The sequence below is a fragment of the Pseudophryne corroboree genome, chromosome 6 (assembly GCF_028390025.1).
Source record: "Pseudophryne corroboree isolate aPseCor3 chromosome 6, aPseCor3.hap2, whole genome shotgun sequence".
NCBI lineage: Eukaryota > Metazoa > Chordata > Amphibia > Anura > Myobatrachidae > Pseudophryne > Pseudophryne corroboree.
In genome coordinates, this window is record NC_086449.1 from 801,750,236 (window position 1) to 801,772,064 (window position 21,829).

The 21,829-nt window shown below is 48.4% G+C and overlaps 1 protein-coding gene across 1 annotated transcript in view; it reads left to right on the forward strand.

The window, feature by feature from the left end:
* The window catches only part of TTLL12 (tubulin tyrosine ligase like 12), a 100,684-nt gene that overhangs the window by 12,261 nt on the left and 66,594 nt on the right, over positions 1 to 21,829 (forward strand). Inside the window, exon 2 of the mRNA XM_063928927.1 lies at positions 16,219 to 16,391. Within this exon, the coding sequence (XP_063784997.1) occupies positions 16,219 to 16,391 (173 nt within the window). The remainder of the gene's footprint in view (positions 1 to 16,218; positions 16,392 to 21,829) is intronic.

Genomic DNA, 21,829 nt, shown 5'->3' on the forward strand with positions numbered 1-21,829 from the left:
AGTGTTTCAGTGGGACCTGTTGGACAAGTGGTCCGGGTCTCACCTGCACATGCACCGGAAAATAATCCTATCTGTCAGGACCAGAATCTCTCTTCTGTGGTGGCTGCACGGGTCTCACCTCCTGGAGGGACGCAGGTTCGGGATTCAGGATTGGATCCTGGTGACCACAGATGCAAGTCTCCGAGGCTGGGGAGCAGTCACACAGGGGAGAAATTTTCAGGGAAAATGGTCAAAGCAGGAAGCTTGTCTACACATAAACATTCTGGAATTAAGGGCCATTTACAACGGCATTCTGCAAGCGGAACATCTTCTTCGCGGTCTGCCCGTCTTGATTCAGTCAGAAAACATAACAGCAGTGGCGTACATAAACCGCCAGGGCGGAACAAAGAGCAGAGCGACGATGGAAGAGGCCACGAAAGTTCTTCGCTGGGCGGAGAGACATGCAAGCGCTCTGTCAGCAGTCTTCATTCCAGGAGTGGTCAACTTGGAAGCAGACTTCCTCAGCAGACACGATCTCCATCCAGGAGAGTGGGGTCTTCATCAAGAGGTCTTTGCAGAAGTGACAAGTCGTTGGGGAATTCCTCAAATAGACATGATGGCGTCTCGCCTCAACAAGAAACTTCCGAGATATTGTTCCAGGTCGAGGGACCCTCAAGCAATAGCGGTGGACGCCCTAGTGACACCGTGGGTGTTTCCGTCGGTCTGTGTGTTCCCTCCTCTTCCACTCATTCCAAAGGTGATAAAGATTATAAGAAGAACAAGGGTTCAGGCGATACTCATTGTTCCAGACTGGGCAAAGAGGGCCTGGTATCCAGATCTTCAGGAGTTCTTCATAGAAGATCCCTGGCCTCTTCCTCTACGGGAGGATCTGTTACAACAAGGACCGTGCGTGTATCAAGACTTACCGCGGCTGCGTTTGACAGCATGGCAGTTGAACGCCAAATCCTAGCCCGAAAGGGTATTCCCAGCGAAGTAATTCCCACACTTCTTAAGGCTAGAAAAGAAGTAACGGCAAAGCATTACCACCGTATTTGGAGGAAATATGTGTCTTGGTGTGAATCCAAGAAGGCTCCTACGGAGGATTTTCAGCTGGGGCGTTTGCTCCATTTTTTGCAAGCAGGTGTGGATGCGGGCCTAAAGCTGGGCTCCATTAAAGTACAAATTTCGGCCTTATCAATCTTCTTTCAGAAAAAATTGGCTTCCCTTCCAGAAGTTCAGACCTTCGTGAAAAGGCGTGCTGCACATCCAACCTCCATTTGTGCCACCTGTGGCACCGTGGGATCTTAATGTGGTATTGCAGTTACTGCAATCTCATTGGTTTGAACCTTTACGTAAGGTTGAGTTAAAATTCCTTACTTGGAAAGTAGTCCTGTTGTTGACCTTGGCATCCGCAAGACGGGTATCTGAATTGGCAGCTTTGTCTCACAAAAGCCCCTATTTAATCTTCCATGCTGATAGAGCGGAGTTGAGAACTCGTCAGCAATTTCTGCCAAAAGTGGTTTCATCATTTCACGTAAACCAGCCTATTGTGGTGCCAGTGGCTACTGACGCCTTGGCGGAATCAAAGTCTCTCAATGTGGTCAGAGCTTTGAAAATCTATGTCACCAGAACGGCTCAGATTAGGAAAACAGAGGCTCTGTTTGTCCTGTGGGCTCCCAACAAGATTGGGGCTCCTGCTTCCAAGCAGACTATTGCGCGCTGGATCTGTAATACGATTCAGCAGGCTCATTATATGTCAGGATTGCCGTTACCGAAATCGGTGAAAGCCCATTCTACCAGAAAGGTGGGCTCATCCTGGGCGGCTGCCCGAGGGGTCTCGGCATTTTTTTTTTTAATTCAACAATTTTTATTAGATTTTTTATAGAAAAACAAGAAGTGCTGCCGTACGAATCCTCCCGTCCCCCCGCCTTTTAACCCCTTCTGGGCCGCCCCCTCCCTTGCGGCTTCTTACTGGCCGCTTGATCCCCAGGTGTGAAAGGGGGAGTGCCGGGCATACCTGCCCGTCCCCCCCTTTCTCCCGCCGTTGGCCCGCGGGCCGCACGGCGTCCCTCCCCCTTAGCCTGCTCCGTCGCCATTTTTTGTCTCCTGCGCTCCTGTAAGCTTGGGTAAGAGGCAAAGGATGGACAATCTTAACCTACATGAGGTCTAGGAAATGATGAAGACAGTGCCGGTGTACGTCTCAACATAAGAAATTATCATATACCTAAGGCCAAGCACCCAGTTCTACCTGAGGATTTACAGAACATCAATATACCCGAGAGGTCAGTAAAGAAGACAGACAGGAGGAGGGGGGGGGGGGGGAGGGGGGACAAATGGGGAAGACAATACAAGTATAATCCAGCTCATGAATGAGTGGCGTCCAAAGACATCTTAAGTAAGACTAGTGAAGAGGCATTTCAGGCATGTTTAGCCACTCTAACCAAAGAGAAGGTTCAGTACCTATATGGCATCAGACTAAACATACAGCGTGGGGTATTAAAATTAATATATTTACATTTCTAGGAAAAGAACAGGAGATCTCAAAGAACAGTACATGGGCCTAAGTTGTCAAGAGGCTCTATCGATTTGTCTATATAGGTACCACGTTGTGGTCTCAAAAAGTTTTTAGATGAACGTTTGAATATCCGGGTCTAGAGTATCAATATACCTTTCCCACTTCCTGGCAAACCGCCTGACCCCTAATTCAATATCAGGAAGAGTAGCACGCCTCTCAAAATAAATAATCCGGAGGGTCATGTGTTTCACAGCCATCAAAGAAGGGGCAGACGGTTTGATCCAATTGTTAAGAATTTGTTTCTTGGCTATTGTTAGGATAACAGAGAGTACTGGAACAATGTCCCTATCTTCAGGCCCAAGAGACCACTCCCTAAAATCAAGTAACAAACACGCCTTCGGGCGTTTCATTAACCGTAAGTTAAATACTGTGTTGAGATAAGCAACCACCTTGTACCAAAACTTAGATATTTTCCGGCAAGACCACATATTGTGGTACAAGGTGGCACTCTGCGCAGTACATTTGATGCAACAGCCAGTGTCGTCTGGGACCATGTGTGCCCTCTGATTAGGTGCTATATATGCCCTTTGGAGCGTCTTCAAGTGTACCTCTTGCAAAGAGGCAGAGTGTAAGAACCTAAAAGTGGGTAAAATGTTATCTAGCAATTCAGCGCTCGATCCCATATTGGGGATATCTCTGGACCACGAGGACAACGCAGGGTCCCAGAGCCGGTCCCTATATGAGACCCTAAAGGTGTTTCTGAAGTAGCTGAGATGGTAAGGACAATCTTTAGTGAGCACCATTAAGGTGCGCAGCGGGTCTGTGGTAGCCTCAGAAATCATAGGATGAGACTGGGATTGAGCAAAATGTCTAGCCTGCAGGTACATAAAAAATTCTCGGTGGGAAATACCAAATTTTGTCTGGATATCAGAGAAAGAAAGCACTACGTTGCCTCCTGGGTCGTATATGTCTCTAATAGCTGTGATCCCCTTTTCTCTCCAGCTCAAAAATGTTATCAAGGCCAGGAAGGAAACATGGGTTACCCCAAAACGTAGTGTGAAGAGAGGTGTCAGGTTTTCTCTGTGCTTTGGTGTGTGTGGCCTGCCATGCTCGATATGTATGCCAAAATAAAATATTATGTTTTATCCCAGATGGGAGACGGGAGTTTGGGGTGTGTAAGAGTGCAGCAGGGGAGAAAGGATGGAATACGGCCAGTTCAAGTGTCAGGTTCGTAAATACTGATCTGCCCCAAAGCCAGTCTGTGATATACCTGTACATCGCTGCTCTGCTAAATAGGACAGGATCCGGGATTCCCATACCTCCCTCTTCACGTAATAGCTGTAATCTAGTGTAGGGGACCCTTGGTCGTTTTCCGGCCCATAGAAATCTAGTGAAACATTGTTTAAGGAAAAGGACATCTTTCTCAACGAGGGCAATAGGGAGCATAAGCAGAAAATAAGCAATCTTGGGAAAGATCACAGATTTAATAACTTCTGCGCGACCCATAAGAGATAGGGGCAGAGACGCCCAGTCAGTAAGTATTTTAGACACTTTGGACAAAATAGGCCCAAAATTAATCGCATATAGATCCGGGAGGGAAGTAGGGATCTGAACTCCTAAATATTTAAGACTATCTCGGGTCACTGGAAATCGGGACAGGACCGGGTGAAATGGAAAGAGTCCCCTGAAAGGAGGAGAAGCTCGGATTTAGATATATTAATCTTGTATCCCGCAAAGGAACCAAATTGTTCAATCAGGGAGACAATCGCAGGGATGGACGTATCCGGATGAGAAATAAATAGAAGCATGTCGTCGGCATACAGTGATAATTTTACCGTGGTGTCCATGATTTTTATGCCTGTAAAGTCTGAAGAATTTCTCAGGGAAACAGCTAAGGGTTCTAAAGCTAAGGCAAACAATAAAGGTGACAAGGGGCAGCCCTGTCGTGTGCCACTCTGGATAAGGAAAGGGGAAGAAAGAATATTATTCCCTAAAACTTGAGTGGAGGGAGATTCATAAAGCCGGGAAGTAAGAGAGACAAAGTCTTCAGGTGCACCAAAGTGATGGAGCGTTTCATACAAATGGTCCCAAGTGACCAGGTCGAACGCCTTTTCGGCATCAATGGATAATAGAACATTAGTGTCAGTGGGCTTGGAGAGCTGGAAGGCCTGCATAACAGTCAAGACCTTTCGGATATTGCTCACTGATTGCCGACCCCAGATAAATCCAGTCTGGTCAGTATGCACTATATCAGGGACTATGAACTTGAGTCTATTAGAGAGGATTTTAGTGAATCATTTATAATCCGTGTTTAAAAGGGAGATCGGACTATAAGAATTGGGAGACTCAGGATCCCGGCCAGGCTTCGGTATAACCTTTATGACGGCTGAATTAAAATATTGGGGCAAGGAAGCACCATGCATAAAAGAACTAAATAAGACAGAGAGAGGTTCGCTCAGTCTAGTAGATAGAATTTTATAGTAGTCATTGGAGAAACCGTCAGGGCCCGGAGTCTTCCCAGTCTTCAGCCCAGCTATTGCTAGAGAAACTTCTTCAGTGGTGATAGGTGCAAGAAGAGAGGTACAGTGCGACTCTGACATTTGAGGCAGATCATTAGAAGACCAAAAGCTAGACTTGTGTGTCTGGTTAATAGGAGGACGTGAATACAGTGTGGTATAAAAAGACTGTAGCACCTCAGCAATTTCGGCCGAGGTCCGCACTCTGTCCCCACCTTGGGTGATCAGAGAGTGAATGACCACTTTAGGGTGCCTGCCTTTTAACAAACGTGATAACAGTTTGCCAGACTTGTTGCCATATCTGTAAATGCTACAGTCCCTTGAAAATGAATATTTCGCTTCCATTTGAGAAAGGAGGGTATCAAACAGTGTTTCTCTGACGTCCTAGTGGATGCTGGGAACTCCGTAAGGACCATGGGGAATAGCGGCTCCGCAGGAGACTGGGCACAATTAAAGAAAGCTTTAGGTCACCTGGTGTGCACTGGCTCCTCCCACTATGACCCTCCTCCAAGCCTCAGTTAGATTTTGTGCCCGGCCGAGGTTGGATGCACACTAGGGGCTCTCCTGAGCTTCTAGAAAGAAAGTATATATTTAGGTTTTTTATTTTACAGTGAGACCTGCTGGCAACAGGCTCACTGCAGCGAAGGACTAAGGGGAGAAGAAGCGAACCTACCTGCTTGCAGCTAGCTTGGGCTTCTTAGGCTACTGGACACCATTAGCTCCAGAGGGACCGACCGCATGGAACTGGCCTTGGTGTTCGGTCCCGGAGTCGCGCCGCCGTCCCCCTTACAGAGCCAGAAGCAAGAAGAGGTCCGGAAAATCGGCGGCAGAAGACATCAGTCTTCACCAAGGTAGCGCACAGCACTGCAGCTGTGCGCCATTGCTCCTCATACACACTTCACACTCCGGTCACTGAGGGTGCAGGACGCTAGGGGGGGGCGCCCTGAGCAGCAATAAAAAGACCTTGGCTGGCAAAAATACCACAATATATAGCCCCAGAGGCTATATATGTGATAATTACCCCTGCCAGAATCCAGAAAAAAGCGGGAGAATAGTCAGTGAAAAAGGGGCGGAGCTATCTCCTTCAGCACACTGGGCGCCATTTCTCCCTCACAGCTCCGCTGGAAGGAAGCTCCCTGGCTCTCCCCTGCAGTCTACACTACAGAAAAGGGTAAAAAAGAAAGGGGGGGCACTAAATTTAGGCGCAGTATATATAACAGCAGCTATAGGGGACATAATTCAGTTAATCCCTGCATTATATAGCGCTCTGGTGTGTGCTGGCATACTCTCACTCTGTCTCCCCAAAGGGCTTTTGTGGGTCCTGTCCTCTGTTAGAGCATTCCCTGTGTGTGTGCGGTGTGTCGGTACGGCTGTGTCGACATGTTTGATGAGGATAATGAGGTGGAGGCGGAGCAGTTGCATATAGAAGGGATGTCACCCCCTGCGGGGCAGACACCTGAGTGGATGGACTTATGGAAGGAATTGCGTGCACGTGTCGACTCCTTACACAAAAAATTTGACGACATGCCAAATGCGGGACAGCCGGCTTCTCAGCTCGTGCCTGTCCAGGCGTCTCAAAGGCCATTGGGGGCTCTAAAACGCCCGCTACCTCAGATGGCAGACGCGGATGTCGACACGGATACTGACACCAGTGTCGATGACGATGAGTCTAGTCTAATGTCCACTAAGGCCATTTGTTGCATGATTGAAGCAATGAAAGAGGTGTTACACATTTCTGATATAAACCCAGGTACCACTAAAAAGGGTATTATGTTTGGGGAGAAAAAACTACCCGTAGTCTTTCCCCCATCAGAAGAATTAAATGAAGTGTGTGAAGAAGCGTGGGCTTTCCCTGATAAAAGATTGGTAATCTCTAAGAAGTTACTTATGGCGTTCCCTTTCCCGCCAGAGGATAGGTCACGTTGGGAAACACCACCTAGGGTGGATAAAGCGCTCACACGTTTGTCTAAAAAGGTGGCACTACCGTCTCCGGATACGGCCGCCCTCAAGGAGCCTGCTGATAGAAAGCAGGAGGCTATCCTGAAGTCTGTATATACACACTCAGGCATTGGGGGTAATTCCAAGTTGATCGCAGCAGGATTTTTGTTAGCAATTGGGCAAAACCATGTGCCCTGCAGGGGAGGCAGATATAACATGTGCAGAGAGACTTAGATTTGGGTGGGGTGTGTTCAATCTGCAATCTAATTTGCAGTGTAAAAATAAAGCAGCCCGTATTTACCCTGCACAGAAACAAAATAACCCACCCAAATCTAACTCTTTCTGCACATGTTATATCTGTCCCCACCTGCAGTGCACATGGTTTTGCCCAATTGCTATCAAAAATCCAGCTGCGATCAACTTGGAATTACCCCCATTATACTTAGACCTGCTATTGCGTCAGCGTGGATGTGCAGTGCTGCAGCTGCGTGGTCAGATAAACTGTCAGAAAATATTGACACACTAGACAGGGACACTATTCTGCTAACCATAGAGCATATTAAAGACTCAGTCTTATACATGAGAGATGCACAGAGGGAGATCTGCCGGCTGGCATCTAAAATAAGTGCACTGTCCATTTCTGCTAGGAGAGGCTTATGGACTCGCCAGTGGACAGGGGATGCAGATTCAAAAAGGCACATGGAAGTTTTGCCTTATAAGGGTGAGGAGTTATTCGGGGATGGTCTCTCGGACCTAGTTTCCACAGCAACTGCTGGGAAGTCAGCATTTTTACCCCATGTTCCCTCACAGCCTAAAAAGGCGCCGTTTTATCAAGTACAGTCCTTTCGGACTCAGAAAAACAGGCGTGGAAAAGGCGGGTCCTTTCTGTCCAGAGGCAGAGGTAGGGGAAAAAGGCTGCAACAAACAGCAGGTTCCCAGGAGCAAAAGTCCTCCCCCGCTTCTTCCAAGTCCGCCGCATGACGGTGGGGCTCCACAGACGGAGCCAGGTACGGTGGGGGGCCGCCTCAAAAATTTCAGCGATCAGTGGGCTCGCTCACAGGTGGATCCCTGGATCCTGCAAATAGTATCTCAAGGGTACAAACGGGAATTCGAGGCGTCTCCACCCCACCGGTTCCTAAAATCTGCCTTACCGACAACTCCCTCAGGCAGGGAGGCTGTGCTAGAGGCAATTCACAAGCTGTATTCCCAGCAGGTGATAGTCAAGGTGCCCCTACTTCAACAAGGACGGGGTTACTATTCCACACTGTTTGTGGTACCGAAACCGGACGGTTCGGTGAGACGCATTTTAAATTTGAAATCCTTGAACACATACATAAAAAAATTCAAGTTCAAGATGGAATCGCTCAGGGCGGTTATTGCAAGCCTGGACGAGGGGGATTACATGGTATCCCTGGACATCAAGGATGCTTACCTGCATGTCCCCATTTACTATCCTCACCAGGAGTACCTCAGATTTGTGGTACAGGATTGCCATTACCAATTCCAGACGCTGCCGTTCGGACTCTCCACGGCACCGAGGGTGTTTACCAAAGAAATGATGATACTCCTTCGAAGAAAGGGAGTTTTAATTATCCCGTACTTGGACGATCTCCTAATAAAGGCGAGGTCCAAGGAGCAGTTGTTGGTGGGAGTAGCACTATCTCAGGAGGTGCTACACCAGCACGGTTGGATTCTGAATATTCCAAAATCACAGCTGGTTCCGACGACACGTCTACTGTTCCTGGGTATGATCCTGGACACAGTCCAGAAAAAAGTGTTTCTCCCGGAGGAGAAAGCCAAGGAGCTGTCATCTCTAGTCAGAGACCTCCTGAAACCGAAACAGGTATCTGTGCATCACTGCACGCGGGTCCTGGGAAAGATGGTGGCTTCTTACGAAGCAATTCCTTTCGGCAGGTTCCATGCCAGAATCTTTCAGTGGGACCTGTTGGACCAGTGGTCCGGATCGCATCTTCAGATGCATCGCCTGATAACCCTGTCTCCAAGAACCAGGGTGTCTCTGCTGTTGTGGCTGCAGAGGGCCCATCTTCTAGAGGGCCGCAGATTCGGCATACAGGACTGGGTCCTGGTGACCACGGATGCCAGCCTTCGGGGCTGGGGGGCAGTCACACAGGGAAGAAACTTCCAAGGACTATGGTCGAGTCAGGAGACTTCCCTACACATAAATATTCTGGAACTAAGGGCCATTTACAACGCCCTAAGTCAGGCAAGTCCTCTGCTTCAAAACCAGCCGGTACTGATCCAGTCAGACAACATCACGGCAGTCGCCCATGTAAATCGACAGGGCGGCACGAGAAGCAGGATGGCAATGGCAGAAGCCACAAGGATTCTCCGATGGGCGGAAAATCACGTACTAGCACTGTCAGCAGTGTTCATTCCGGGAGTGGACAACTGGGAAGCAGACTTTCTCAGCAGGCACGACCTCCACCCGGGAGAGTGGGGACTTCATCCAGAAGTCTTCACGCTGATTGTAAATCGATGGGAACGTCCACAAGTGGACATGATGGCGTCCCGCCTAAACAAAAAACTAGAGAGATATTGCGCCAGGTCAAGGGACCCTCAGGCGATAGCTGTGGACGCTCTGGTGACACCGTGGGTGTACCAGTCAGTTTATGTGTTTCCTCCTCTGCCTCTCATACCAAAGGTACTGAGAATAATAAGAAAACGAGGAGTAAGAACAATACTCGTGGTACCGGACTGGCCAAGGCGAGCGTGGTACCCGGAACTTCAAGAGATGATCTCAGAGGACCCATGGCCTCTGCCGCTCAGACAGGACCTGCTGCAGCAGGGGCCCTGTCTGTTCCAAGACTTACCGCGGCTGCGTTTGACGGCATGGCGGTTGAACGCCGGATCCTGAAGGAAAAGGGCATTCCGGAGGAAGTCATTCCTACGCTGATTAAAGCCAGGAAAGATGTAACTGCAAAGCATTATCACCGCATATGGCGGAAATATGTTGCTTGGTGTGAGGCCGAAAAGGCCCCAACAGAGGAATTTCAACTAGGTCGATTTCTGCATTTCCTACAAACAGGAGTGACTATGGGCCTGAAATTAGGCTCCATTAAGGTACAGATCTCGGCTCTGTCGATTTTCTTCCAGAAAGAACTGGCTTCATTGCCTGAAGTTCAGACGTTTGTGAAGGGAGTGCTGCATATTCAGCCCCCGTTTGTGCCTCCAGTGGCACCTTGGGATCTCAACGTGGTGTTGAGTTTCTTAAAATCACATTGGTTTGAGCCACTTAAGACCGTGGATCTAAAATATCTCACGTGGAAAGTGGTCATGTTATTGGCCTTGGCTTCGGCCAGGCGTGTGTCAGAATTGGCGGCTTTGTCATGTAAAAGCCCTTATCCGATTTTCCATATGGATAGGGCAGAATTGAGGACTCGTCCCCAGTTTCTTCCTAAGGTGGTATCAGCTTTTCACTTGAACCAACCTATCGTCGTGCCTGCGGCTACTAGGGACTTGGAGGACTCCAAGTTACTGGACGTAGTCAGGGCCTTGAAAATTTATGTTTCCAGGACGGCTGGAGTCAGCAGGAAAACTGACTCGCTATTTATCCTGTATGCACCCAACAAGCTGGGTGCTCCTGCTTCTAAGCAGACTATTGCTCGCTGGATTTGTAGCACAATTCAGCAGGCGCATTCTGCGGCTGGACTGCCGCATCCTAAATCAGTAAAAGCCCATTCCACAAGGAAGGTGGGCTCATCTTGGGCGGCTGCCCGAGGGGTCTCGGCTTTACAACTTTGCCGAGCTGCTACTTGGTCAGGGGCAAACACGTTTGCAAAATTCTACAAATTTGATACCCTGGCTGAGGAGGACCTGGAGTTCTCTCATTCGGTGCTGCAGAGTCATCCGCACTCTCCCGCCCGTTTGGGAGCTTTGGTATAATCCCCATGGTCCTTACGGAGTTCCCAGCATCCACTAGGACGTCAGAGAAAATAAGTAAATCTATTACTCGTAGTCCATAGTGGATGCTGGGCGCCCGTCCCAAGTGCGGATTGTCTGCAATACTTGTACATAGTTACTGTTAACTAAAGGGTTATTGTTGAGCCATCTGTTGAGAGGCTCAGTTGTTTTCATACTGTTAAACTGGGTATTGTATCACGAGTTGTACAGTGTGATTGGTGTGGCTGGTAAGAGTCTTACCCGGGATTCAAAATCCTTCCTTATTATGTCAGCTCGTCCGGGCACAGTGTCCTAACTGAGGCTTGGAGGAGGGTCATAGTGGGAGGAGCCAGTGCACACCAGGTGACCTAAAGCTTTCTTTAATTGTGCCCAGTCTCCTGCGGAGCCGCTATTCCCCATGGTCCTTACGGAGTTCCCAGCATCCACTACGGACTACGAGAAATAGATTTACCGGTGAGTAAAATCTTATTTTTTTGTGTAAGGTATCGTTCTCTAGTAGAAGGGGAGGAGGAGGATTTAAATTCCTGGAAAGAGTGAGTAAGGGCCGCCTGGGTTTCCAAGTATTGTGAATTTAAATCTAAATCCCTTTTTTTGCTATAGGAAATAATGTGTCCCCGTATAACTGATTTTGATGCCTGCCAGAAAAGAGCAGGATCATCGCTCAGAGTTTCTCCATTGTGCGTATGATAATCCAGCCACGCTGCATCTAATGAGGAGCGGAATTTCAGAGAGCCACTTAAATTAGAAGGGAAGTGCCAGGAGCGAAAAGGGGATTTTTCTGAGAGGAGCATCAATTTCATCCAGCATAAAGCATGGTCTGAAATACAGATATCCTCGATTTTAGAGTCAGCCACTTTTGAGAAAAGGGAGTCAGATAACAGCAGATAATCAATCCTCGAGAACGTGTGGTGCGCAGCTGAGAGACATGTAAATTCCCTTTCTAATGGGTAGCATGCGCGCCACACATCTACTAAAGACAACTGCAAACAGATATAGGGGATACCAATACGTGGTAACGAGGGGGGAACGCGAGGGGGAGGGGATTTATCCATGGTTGAAGAAGAATATAGATTAAAATCTCCGCCCAGGATTATGGGAATTTCAGAGTAATTTAGTAGCTTAGTGACCATGTTCGTGTAAAATTGCTTAGAGTACTGATTGGGAGCATAGATATTACAGAGTAGGAACCTGGATGTATACAATGTGACCTCTGCCAGTACATACCGACCCTGAGTGTCATCTAAAATCGCTTGGACAGAGATAGGGACCATGTGTCTTGCTAATATAATAACTCCCCTAGCCTTAGAAGAGAAGGAGGAAGAGGCTACCACAGACCAACCCATAGTGTTCAGTTTCACCACCTCATTTGGCATAAGGTGAGATTCCTGAATGAAAACAACATCCATCCCCACCTTCCGAAGATAGAGTAAAATCTTCCTGCGTTTAGCTGGGGAGTTGATCCCTCCCACATTCAACGTGCCGACCCTTAGACTAGCCATGCATCAAATGAACTGGGAGAACCTGAAAACCTGCACAGTAACCATAATATCTACAGTCGCCGAGAAACGAATACCAATCATACCAGGGTGGACACATGAGGAGAAGAAGGGGAGGGGGAGAAGAAAAGAAGGACAAAAACAAAGAAAACACATAAAATATAACATTAACATTGTGGAAGAAAGTCCTGCTAAGGACAATCATAACTTCAGAAAACGAGAACAACCGGTTCGAGCAAGCACAGAGGCCGTCTTAGACCGCCACTGAGCCAGCCAGAATTTGATAACCTGAGGAAAAAGTGAGGGGAGGGGCGCCCTTACCCACCCTCGGCAACATAATATATGAAAATATACATAAGAAAAATAACCAGAAAATATCAGAGCACACAGAGCTTGTTACAGACAAAGAAAAGTGCAGCCTGTCACATAAGTAGAAGGGGGAAATATCTCCGCTAAGCTTATATAAGCATTCTAGAAAGATTGCACATCCAGGAAAAAACAACAGATGAATAAGAAAAATCTAGAACATAAAACATAGCAAAATGGTTCGGCCCGTTGTATAGGACCAAAGGCTCTTTTGGGGGGGGGGGGAAACACCTGCAGCGGCTTCGACAGCAATAATTAATTTGAATTAGATTGGCGGACATAGCCGGAAACAGAAAAGTCCAGGAGCAATACTCAGCCATCCCTCTCCAGGGTGTCGTCCACCTGAGAGGAGTCGTCATCTGCCTGGGAGGCCTCGGAAACATAAGCCTCTGCATCTGCAAGATTTGTAAAGTCTCGAAAGGAATTTCCATCAAACAGACGTAGTCTTGCGGGGAAGAGCAGAGCGAATTTTTTATTCGCCTTTACCAAACGGGAGAAAAGGGGGGTAAATTCTCGACATGCCCGGGAAACCTCCGCGGAGTGGTCCTGGAAAATGGCCAAACGAGCTCCCTCCCATTGTAAATTCCTATGCTTCCTGGATGCCGACCATATTGCCTCCTTATGGAGAAAGTTCAGACATTTAAATATGACCACACGTGGTCTGCTATTAGGTGCAGAACGTGGGGGACCCAGTCTGTGGGCTCTCTCAATAACTAAGCCAGTGCATTCATCCTGGATATGCAGTAAATCAAGGAGGGATGTTTGCAAAAACAGAGTCAAATCAGGACCTTTCAATGATTCAGGGAGCCCCAGCACACGAAGATTCGATCTCCTCGATCTATTTTCAAGATCGTCAACCTTGTTCAGCAGTTGAAAGTGAGATTTCTGGAGCTCATCATATCTGTGTTTAAGATCCCCAACATCCTGAAAAGTCTCCCCCAGCCTTTGTTCGTTTGTAAGAACAGTTTTAGATAGCTGCTTAATTTGGGATTTTAGATCTTTTACTGCTTGCTGCATTTTAGCAGCATGTGCATCCATGATAGGCTCCATGGCATCCCTAACAGCTCTTACTACATCAGCATAAGTCACTGGAGAGGCAGGGGTACAGTCAGGCTCACCTGAGGGAGAAGTGTGTTTTGCAGGAGCCTGTTTGATGCTGTCAGCAGCCTGCAGGCTCGTTTGTGAGTTAGGTGCGGCGGCCATCTTGGATTCTCCCGGCCGTTTTTCAGACCTCGATCTCTGGACTTTAGGGGGCATAGGGGAGGACAGAAATCTTTCCATCCAGCTCTCTACACCTTCCCACTGATAGTGTGCAGCAGGCGCGGAGAAAAGCCGCGGACGGGAGGCGCTGTGTGCTCCGGTTGCCGAGGGTGCAGGAGAGCTGCAGCAATCAGCTTCTACTCACATGGGCGCCGGAACCGGAAGTCTCGGGGTCTCGGCATTACAGCTTTGCCCAGCTGCTACTTGGTCGGGATCAAACACCTTTGTGAAGTTTTACAAGTTTGATACCCTGGCTGAGGAGGACCTCTTGTTTGGTCAATCGGTGCTGCAGAGTTATCCGCACTCTCCCGCTTGTTCTAGAGCTTTGGTATAAACCCCATGGTTCTTGAAGCATCCCCAGCATCCTCTAGGACGTATGAGAAAATAGGATTTTCTACCGGTAAATCCTTTTCTCTTAGTCCGTAGAGGATGCTGGGCGCCCGTCCCGGTGCGGGCTGTATCTGCAGTTTGGTTATGGTTACACTCATGTTGAGTTAAGTTCAGTCAGTCTGTGACTGATGTTGGTCATGCCGTTGCATGCGTTGTTGTTGAATGCCATGTTATACGACGTGTTTGAGGTGTGAGCTGGTATGTATCTCACCTTAGTTTTAAAAACATTAAATAAATCCTTTTCCTCGAAATGTTCGTCTCCCTGGGCACAGTTCCTATAACTGGAGTCTGGAGGAGGGGCATAGAGGGAGGAGCCAGTTCACACCCAAAGTCTTATAGTGTGCCCATGTCTCCAGCGGATCCCGTCTATACCCCATGGTTCTTGAAGCATCCCCAGCATCCTCTACGGACTAAGACAAAAGGATTTACCGGTAGGTATTAAAATCCTATTATTCAGTCACTATTTACCGGAGGTCACTACGTCATGAATACAGTATATCAGTAGAGTACTAGGTGATTGTAGCTGGATCAGAACAGATTGGCAGATGCTTGGTTATCGGCACTGGAGTGTGTGCCCCCGGATATGGGGGCTCGGTGATCAGGGTAGTGGGTATTATGCACCATAGTAAATCACTCCTAGTAGCATTGCTGCCTGTATAGTCTATCAGCTGCTGGGAAGAAGACGGTAGCAATGGAAGAGAAGACTTCAGGGGTGATGCGGTGGGAATACTAGGCCACGTGGCATATCTTGCGCACTCTCTCTTATTACACGTGCCCAGAACAGCGGTGCACACAGATGTGCCCGTGTAATATTCTGCCTCTTATCTTACACTTGCCTGCATCAGATGGGTGCGACCGTGCAGTTGTACAGTAAGGGCAGTAAGGGCATCTTCGTGTAAGAGTGCAGGCATGTGGTCCGGTCAGGTGCGTGCCAACTGCTGGCTGTATGAGAACGATCCGCCAATGCTAGCGTTTTTTTCTGAACGTTCTTTATTTTATTTTTATTTTTTTTCAGCTGCATGTTTATAAGAATATTGCATAGGGGTGAAGTCTGGTAGGGGGACACTAGATACAATACTTTATGCTGTTTTATTGTGTATTAGTATGCAGTTATTAAATGCTGTGCCCACACTATAAAGGGCAGCAGCTGTGGGTAATTTGAGGCATGCCAGACCAGTCTGTTTGAACAAATAATCCCGGGTGGATTGCAAATATTGCTATAGGTGTTCTTTATTTGGTTTTCTTGATTGTTAGGGTGTGGTACGGCATCTTTTATACTTGTTCCTGATTTTGCATACATTTGGCCTGGGGCCTTAAAGATACAAAACATGGGCACAGCTGAATGCATATTTATAGGTAAATAATAAAACTTTCCACAAAAACAATAGTTAAAGGTAAGCGTACAAATCCCTGTTTAATCACAGTACCAGCCCTGGCACGTTGCAAGAACCCTCATTCTTGGCAGATAGGTCACTGCAGATGTGCCACGTGAGATTACATAGCACATATAAGCAAAGTACTGTATAACTTTTTGCTGTTTTTTTCATTTCCCTCAGTTCCTTAAGCCCATATACCTATTACAAAGTGATCTTGCCAGTGTCTTAATGTGCTGCAGTAGTCTTGAGTATGCTGTAACTCAGGCAGCCATCTTTGTGTATATTGAACAGGTCCATATTGAAGTGATTATAATTCCTCTGAATAATTCCTCTTGGACCTAAACACTGGGAATTAGGGTATAACCAATCGGCACTTTGCTTTGATAAAGCGCATGCTGGGCAATGAAAGCAGCTGTGATTGGCCGCTTTTGGCTCACATCCCAATATCTCTTGTGTCGTAGATTTTCGATGCTGGGGAAATGTTCGGAATAATGCAGGTGGAGGAAGCTGAGGAGGAGGAGGAAGAGGAGGATGAAGAAAGGGAGATGAAGAAGAAGCAAAACCCAGGCAACGAGATGTCTTTCAAAGTCATTGTCACCAACGAGAACGGTCTAAGTGCCTCTGATCCAAACAGGTAATCTCCTGCATTACATATTGTGGGATTCGTCTCCTCACTGTGGTCTGTGGTTTTATTTTAGTGTTGTTTATCCTGTCATGTAACTTAGTCGGATCATCCATAGATGCAATCCAGGCTCCTGCCTAGGGCCCAATGGCCTATGAGGGGCATAGATTAGTGTAACCCATTTTTATGCATATTTTTTTCTTTTACAAAAGGAATTTGACCCTAAACAGATATCGTCCCTAGGCCCCCATGGGCTCATAATCCGGATTTGCTTGCAGGTAGACAACCTGCCGCCACTTTGAGTGTTAGAGATCCACAGGTCCGGCTAAGGTGGACTCCTTGTTTCCCCCCCAGATCAACTTTTCATTTAGGGTATTGTAGGTTATAAATAAAAAAAATTGCCTTTAGCTATATATAACTTATTATCTTTTATTTTTGAAGCGCCACAAAGTTTCCTCTGCACGGGTCAAGGAAACTACGTAGTAACAGTGTAACTTGACATATCAGGAGTACAGTACAGAGTAACGGATGTATCAAGGAATAACACTCGATAATAAAATGACAGACTAGGTAAGGCGAGCACATGGGGTGTTAAGTCTCCGGGGAAGAAGGCAGATCGGCACTCGATCAGGCATGTACCCAATGTACGGGTGAGCATACCGTGTCAGAGTTGCTGAACGGACTTGGAGACAAAGGCCCTCATTCCGAGTAGATTGCTCGCTAGCTGTTTTTAGCAGCCGTGCAAACGCATAGTCGCCGCCCACGGGGGAGAGTATTTTCACTTTGCAAGTGTGCGAACGCCTGTGCAGCCGAGCTCTGTAAAAACATTTTGTGCAGTTTCAGAGTAGGTCTGAACTTACTCGGCCCTTGCGATCACTTCAGTCTTTTTGGTGCCAGAATTGACATCACACACCCACCCTCCAAACGCCCGGACACGCCTGCGTTTTCCCTACTCCCAGAAAACGGTCAGTTGACACCCATAAACGCCCTCTTTCTGTCAATCTTCTTGCGATCGGCTGTACGTATGGATTCTTCGTTAAATCCATAGCGCAGCAATGATCCGCATTGTACCCGTATGATGCGCGTGCGTATTGCGGTGCATACGCATGCGCAGTAGAGACCTGATCGCAGCGAAAGTCGTCAGCGTGCGATCAACTCGGAATGACCCCCAAAAGACGAGAAGCACAGATGGCATGGGTAGGGGTAAGGGAGAGGGACAAGAGGAAAGAGGGCCCTGCCCATCAGGGCTTATACACTCGGGGAAGGAATGAGCAGTTGGCAGGTGAATTGGGAAGAAGGGCAGGCCAATGGCGGAGAGGTAGGTGGCAATTAGGAGGAGAGCTGGTAGGCTTTAATGAATAGGTGTGTTCTGAGTGCACGTTTGAAGCAGACAAGGCTGCGTTGGTCATTCATCTGTATTCAATTAGACGCAATACTTGCATGAGAAAAGGGCTTGTAGCCTCGGACCTTTACGTATGGAGCTATGCAGTTGCAATCCCTATTTCTCTGACGTCCTAGTGGATGCTGGGAACTCCGTAAGGACCATGGGGAATAGCGGCTCCGCAGGAGACTGGGCACAAAAGTAAAAGCTTTAGGACTACCTGGTGTGCACTGGCTCCTCCCCCTATGACCCTCCTCCAAGCCTCAGTTAGATTTTTGTGCCCGGCCGAGAAGGGTGCACACTAGGGGCTCTCCTGAGCTTCTTAGTGAAAGTTTAAGTTTAGGTTTTTTATTTTCAGTGAGACCTGCTGGCAACAGGCTCACTGCATCGAGGGACTAAGGGGAGAAGAAGCGAACTCACCTGAAGTGCAGAGTGGATTGGGCTTCTTAGGCTACTGGACACCATTAGCTCCAGAGGGACCGAACACAGGCCCAGCCTCGGAGCTCGGTCCCAGAGCCGCGCCGCCGGCCCCCTTACAGAGCCAGAAGCAAGAAGAGGTCCGGAAAAATCGGCGGCAGAAGACATCAGTCTTCAACAAGGTAGCGCACAGCACTGCAGCTGTGCGCCATTGTTACTCAGGCACACTTCACACTCCGGTCACTGAGGGTGCAGGGCGCTAGGGGGGGGCGCCCTGAGCAGCAATGTAAAACACCTTGGCTGGCATAAATACACCACATATAACCCCCAGGGCTATATGGATGTATTTTAACCCCTGCCAGAACTCACCTAAAAAGCGGGAGAAAAGGCCGCCGAGAAGGGGGCGGAGCCTATCTCCTCAGCACACGGGCGCCATTTTCCATCACAGCTCCGCTGGAAGGACGTCTCCCTGACTCTCCCCTGCAGTCCTGCGCTACAGAAAAGGGTAAAAAAGAGAGGGGGGCACTAATTTGGCGCAGTTTTGATACTAACAGCAGCTATAAAGGGAAAAGCACATTTTATAGTGGTATTCCTGTCTATATATAGCGCTCTGGTGTGTGCTGGCATACTCTCCCTCTGTCTCCCCAAAGGGCTAGTGGGGTCCTGTCCTCTATCAGAGCATTCCCTGTGTGTGTGCGGTGTGTCGGTACGATTGTGTCGACATGTTTGAGGAGGAAAATGAGATGGAGGCGGAGCAATTGCCTATTATACAGTTGTCACCCCCTAGGGAGTCGACACCTGAGTGGATGAGCTTATGGAAGGAATTGCGTGATAGTGTCAGCTCTTTACGACAGACAGTTGACGACATGAGACAGCCGGCTACTCAGCTTGTGCCTGTCCAGGGGTCTCAAACGCCATCAGGGGCTTTAAAACGCCCGTTACCTCAAATGGCAGACACAGACACGGATACTGACTCCAGTGTCGATGATGAGGAGACATACGTGACTTCCACTAGGGCCACACGTTACATGATTGAAGCAATGAAAAATGTATTGCATATCTCTGATAATACAAGTACCACTAAAAAGGGTATTATGTTTGGTGAGAAAAAACTGCCTGTAGTTTTTCCTGTATCCGAGGAATTAAATGAAGTGTGTGATGAGGCGTGGGTTTCCCCCGATAAAAAACTGATAATTCCTAAAAGGTTATTGGCATCGTACCCTTTCCCGCCAGAGGATAGGGCACGTTGGGAAACACCCCCTAGGGTGGATAAAGCGCTCACACGCTTGTCTAAACAGGTAGCACTACCCTCTCCTGATACGGCCGCCCTAAAGGAACCTGCCGATAGAAAGCTGAAGAATATCCTAAAATGTATATACTCTCACACGGGTGTTATACTGCGACCAGCAATCGCCTCAGCCTGGATGTGCAGTGCGGGCCTGGCGTGGTCGGATTCCCTGACTGAAAATATTGATACCCTAGATAGGGACAGTATATTACTGACTATAGAGCATTTGAAGGATGCATTTCTATATATGCGTGATGCACAGAGGGATATTTGCCGACTGGCATCAAGAGTTAGCGCGCTGTCCATTTCTGCAAGAAGAGGTTTATGGACGCGGCAGTGGTCAGGCGATGCGGATTCTAAAAGGCACATGGAAGTATTGCCTTATAAGGGGGAGGAGTTATTTGGGGTAGGTCTATCAGACCTGGTAGCCACGGCAACTGCTGGAAAATCCACATTTTTACCCCAGGTAGCTTCTCAACCTAAGAAGACGCCGTATTATCAGGCGCAGTCCTTTCGGCCCCATAAGGGCAAGCGGGAAAAAGGCGCCTCATTTCTGCCCCGTGGCAGAGGGAGATGGAAAAGGCTGCAACAAACAGCCAGTTCCCAGGAACAAAAGCCCTCTCCCGCCTCCGCAAAGTCCTCAGCATGACGCTGGGGCTTTACAAGCGGACTCAGGCACGGTGGGGGCCCGTCTCAAGAAGTTCAGTGCGCAGTGGGCCCACTCGCAAGTGGACCCCTGGATCCTTCAAGTGGAATCTCAGGGGTACAAATTGGAATTCGAGACGTCTCCCCCTCGCCGTTTTCTAAAGTCTGCTTTACCGACGTCTCCCTCAGACAGGGAGGCAGTATTGGAAGCCATTCACAAGCTGTATTCCCAGCAGGTGATAATCAAGGTACCCCTCCTACAACAGGGAAAGGGGTACTATTCCACACTATTTGTGGTACCGAAGCCGGGCGGCTCGGTGAGATCAATTTTAAACCTAAAATCCTTGAACACTTACATACAAAGGTTCAAATTCAAGATGGAGTCACTCAGAGCAGTGATTGCAAACCTGGAAGAAGGGGACTATATGGTGTCTCTGGACATCAAAGATGCTTACCTACATGTCCCAATTTACCCTTCTCACCAAGGGTACCTCAGGTTTGTGGTACAGAACTGTCACTATCAGTTTCAGACGCTGCCGTTTGGATTGTCCACGGCACCCCGGGTCTTTACCAAGGTAATGGCCGAAATGATGATACTCCTTCGAAGGAAGGGAGTTTTAGTTATCCCTTACTTGGACGATCTCCTGATAAGGGCAAGATCCAGGGAACAGTTGGAAGTCGGGGTAGCACTATCTCAGATAGTGCTGCGCCAGCACGGTTGGATTCTCAATATTCCAAAATCACAGCTGATCCCGACGACACGACTTCTATTCCTAGGGATGATCCTGGACACAGTCCAGAAAAAGGTGTTTCTCCCGGAGGAGAAAGCCAGGGAGTTATCCGAACTAGTCAGAAATCTCCTAAAACCAGGCCAAGTCTCAGTGCATCAATGCACAAGGGTCCTGGGAAAGATGGTGGCTTCTTACGAAGCAATCCCATTCGGCAGATTCCACGCAAGAACCTTCCAGTGGGATCTGCTAGACAAATGGTCCGGGTCGCATCTTCAGATGCATCAGCGGATAATCTTGTCACCAAGGACAAGGGTGTCTCTCCTGTGGTGGTTGCAGAGTGCTCATCTTCTAGAGGGCCGCAGATTCGGCATTCAGGACTGGGTCCTGGTGACCACGGATGCCAGCCTGAGAGGCTGGGGAGCAGTCACACAGGGAAGAAATTTCCAGGGCTTGTGGTCAAGCCTGGAGACATTACTTCACATAAATATCCTGGAGCTAAGGGCCATCTACAATGCTCTAAGCCTAGCAAGACCTCTGCTTCAAGGTCAGCCGGTGCTGATCCAGTCAGACAACATCACGGCAGTCGCCCACGTAAACAGACAGGGCGGCACGAGAAGCAGGAGGGCAATGACAGAAGTTGCAAGGATTCTCCGCTGGGCGGAAAATCATGTGATAGCACTGTCAGCAGTGTTTATTCCGGGAGTGGACAACTGGGAAGCAGACTTCCTCAGCAGACACGACCTCCACCCGGGGGAGTGGGGACTTCACCCAGAAGTCTTCCACATGATTGTGAACCGTTGGGAAAAACCAAAGGTGGACATGATGGCGTCCCGCCTTAACAAAAAACTAGACAGGTATTGCGCCAGGTCAAGGGACCCTCAGGCAATAGCTGTGGACGCTCTGGTAACACCGTGGGTGTACCAGTCAGTGTATGTGTTCCCTCCTCTGCCTCTCATACCCAAGATACTGAGAATCATAAGAAGGAGAG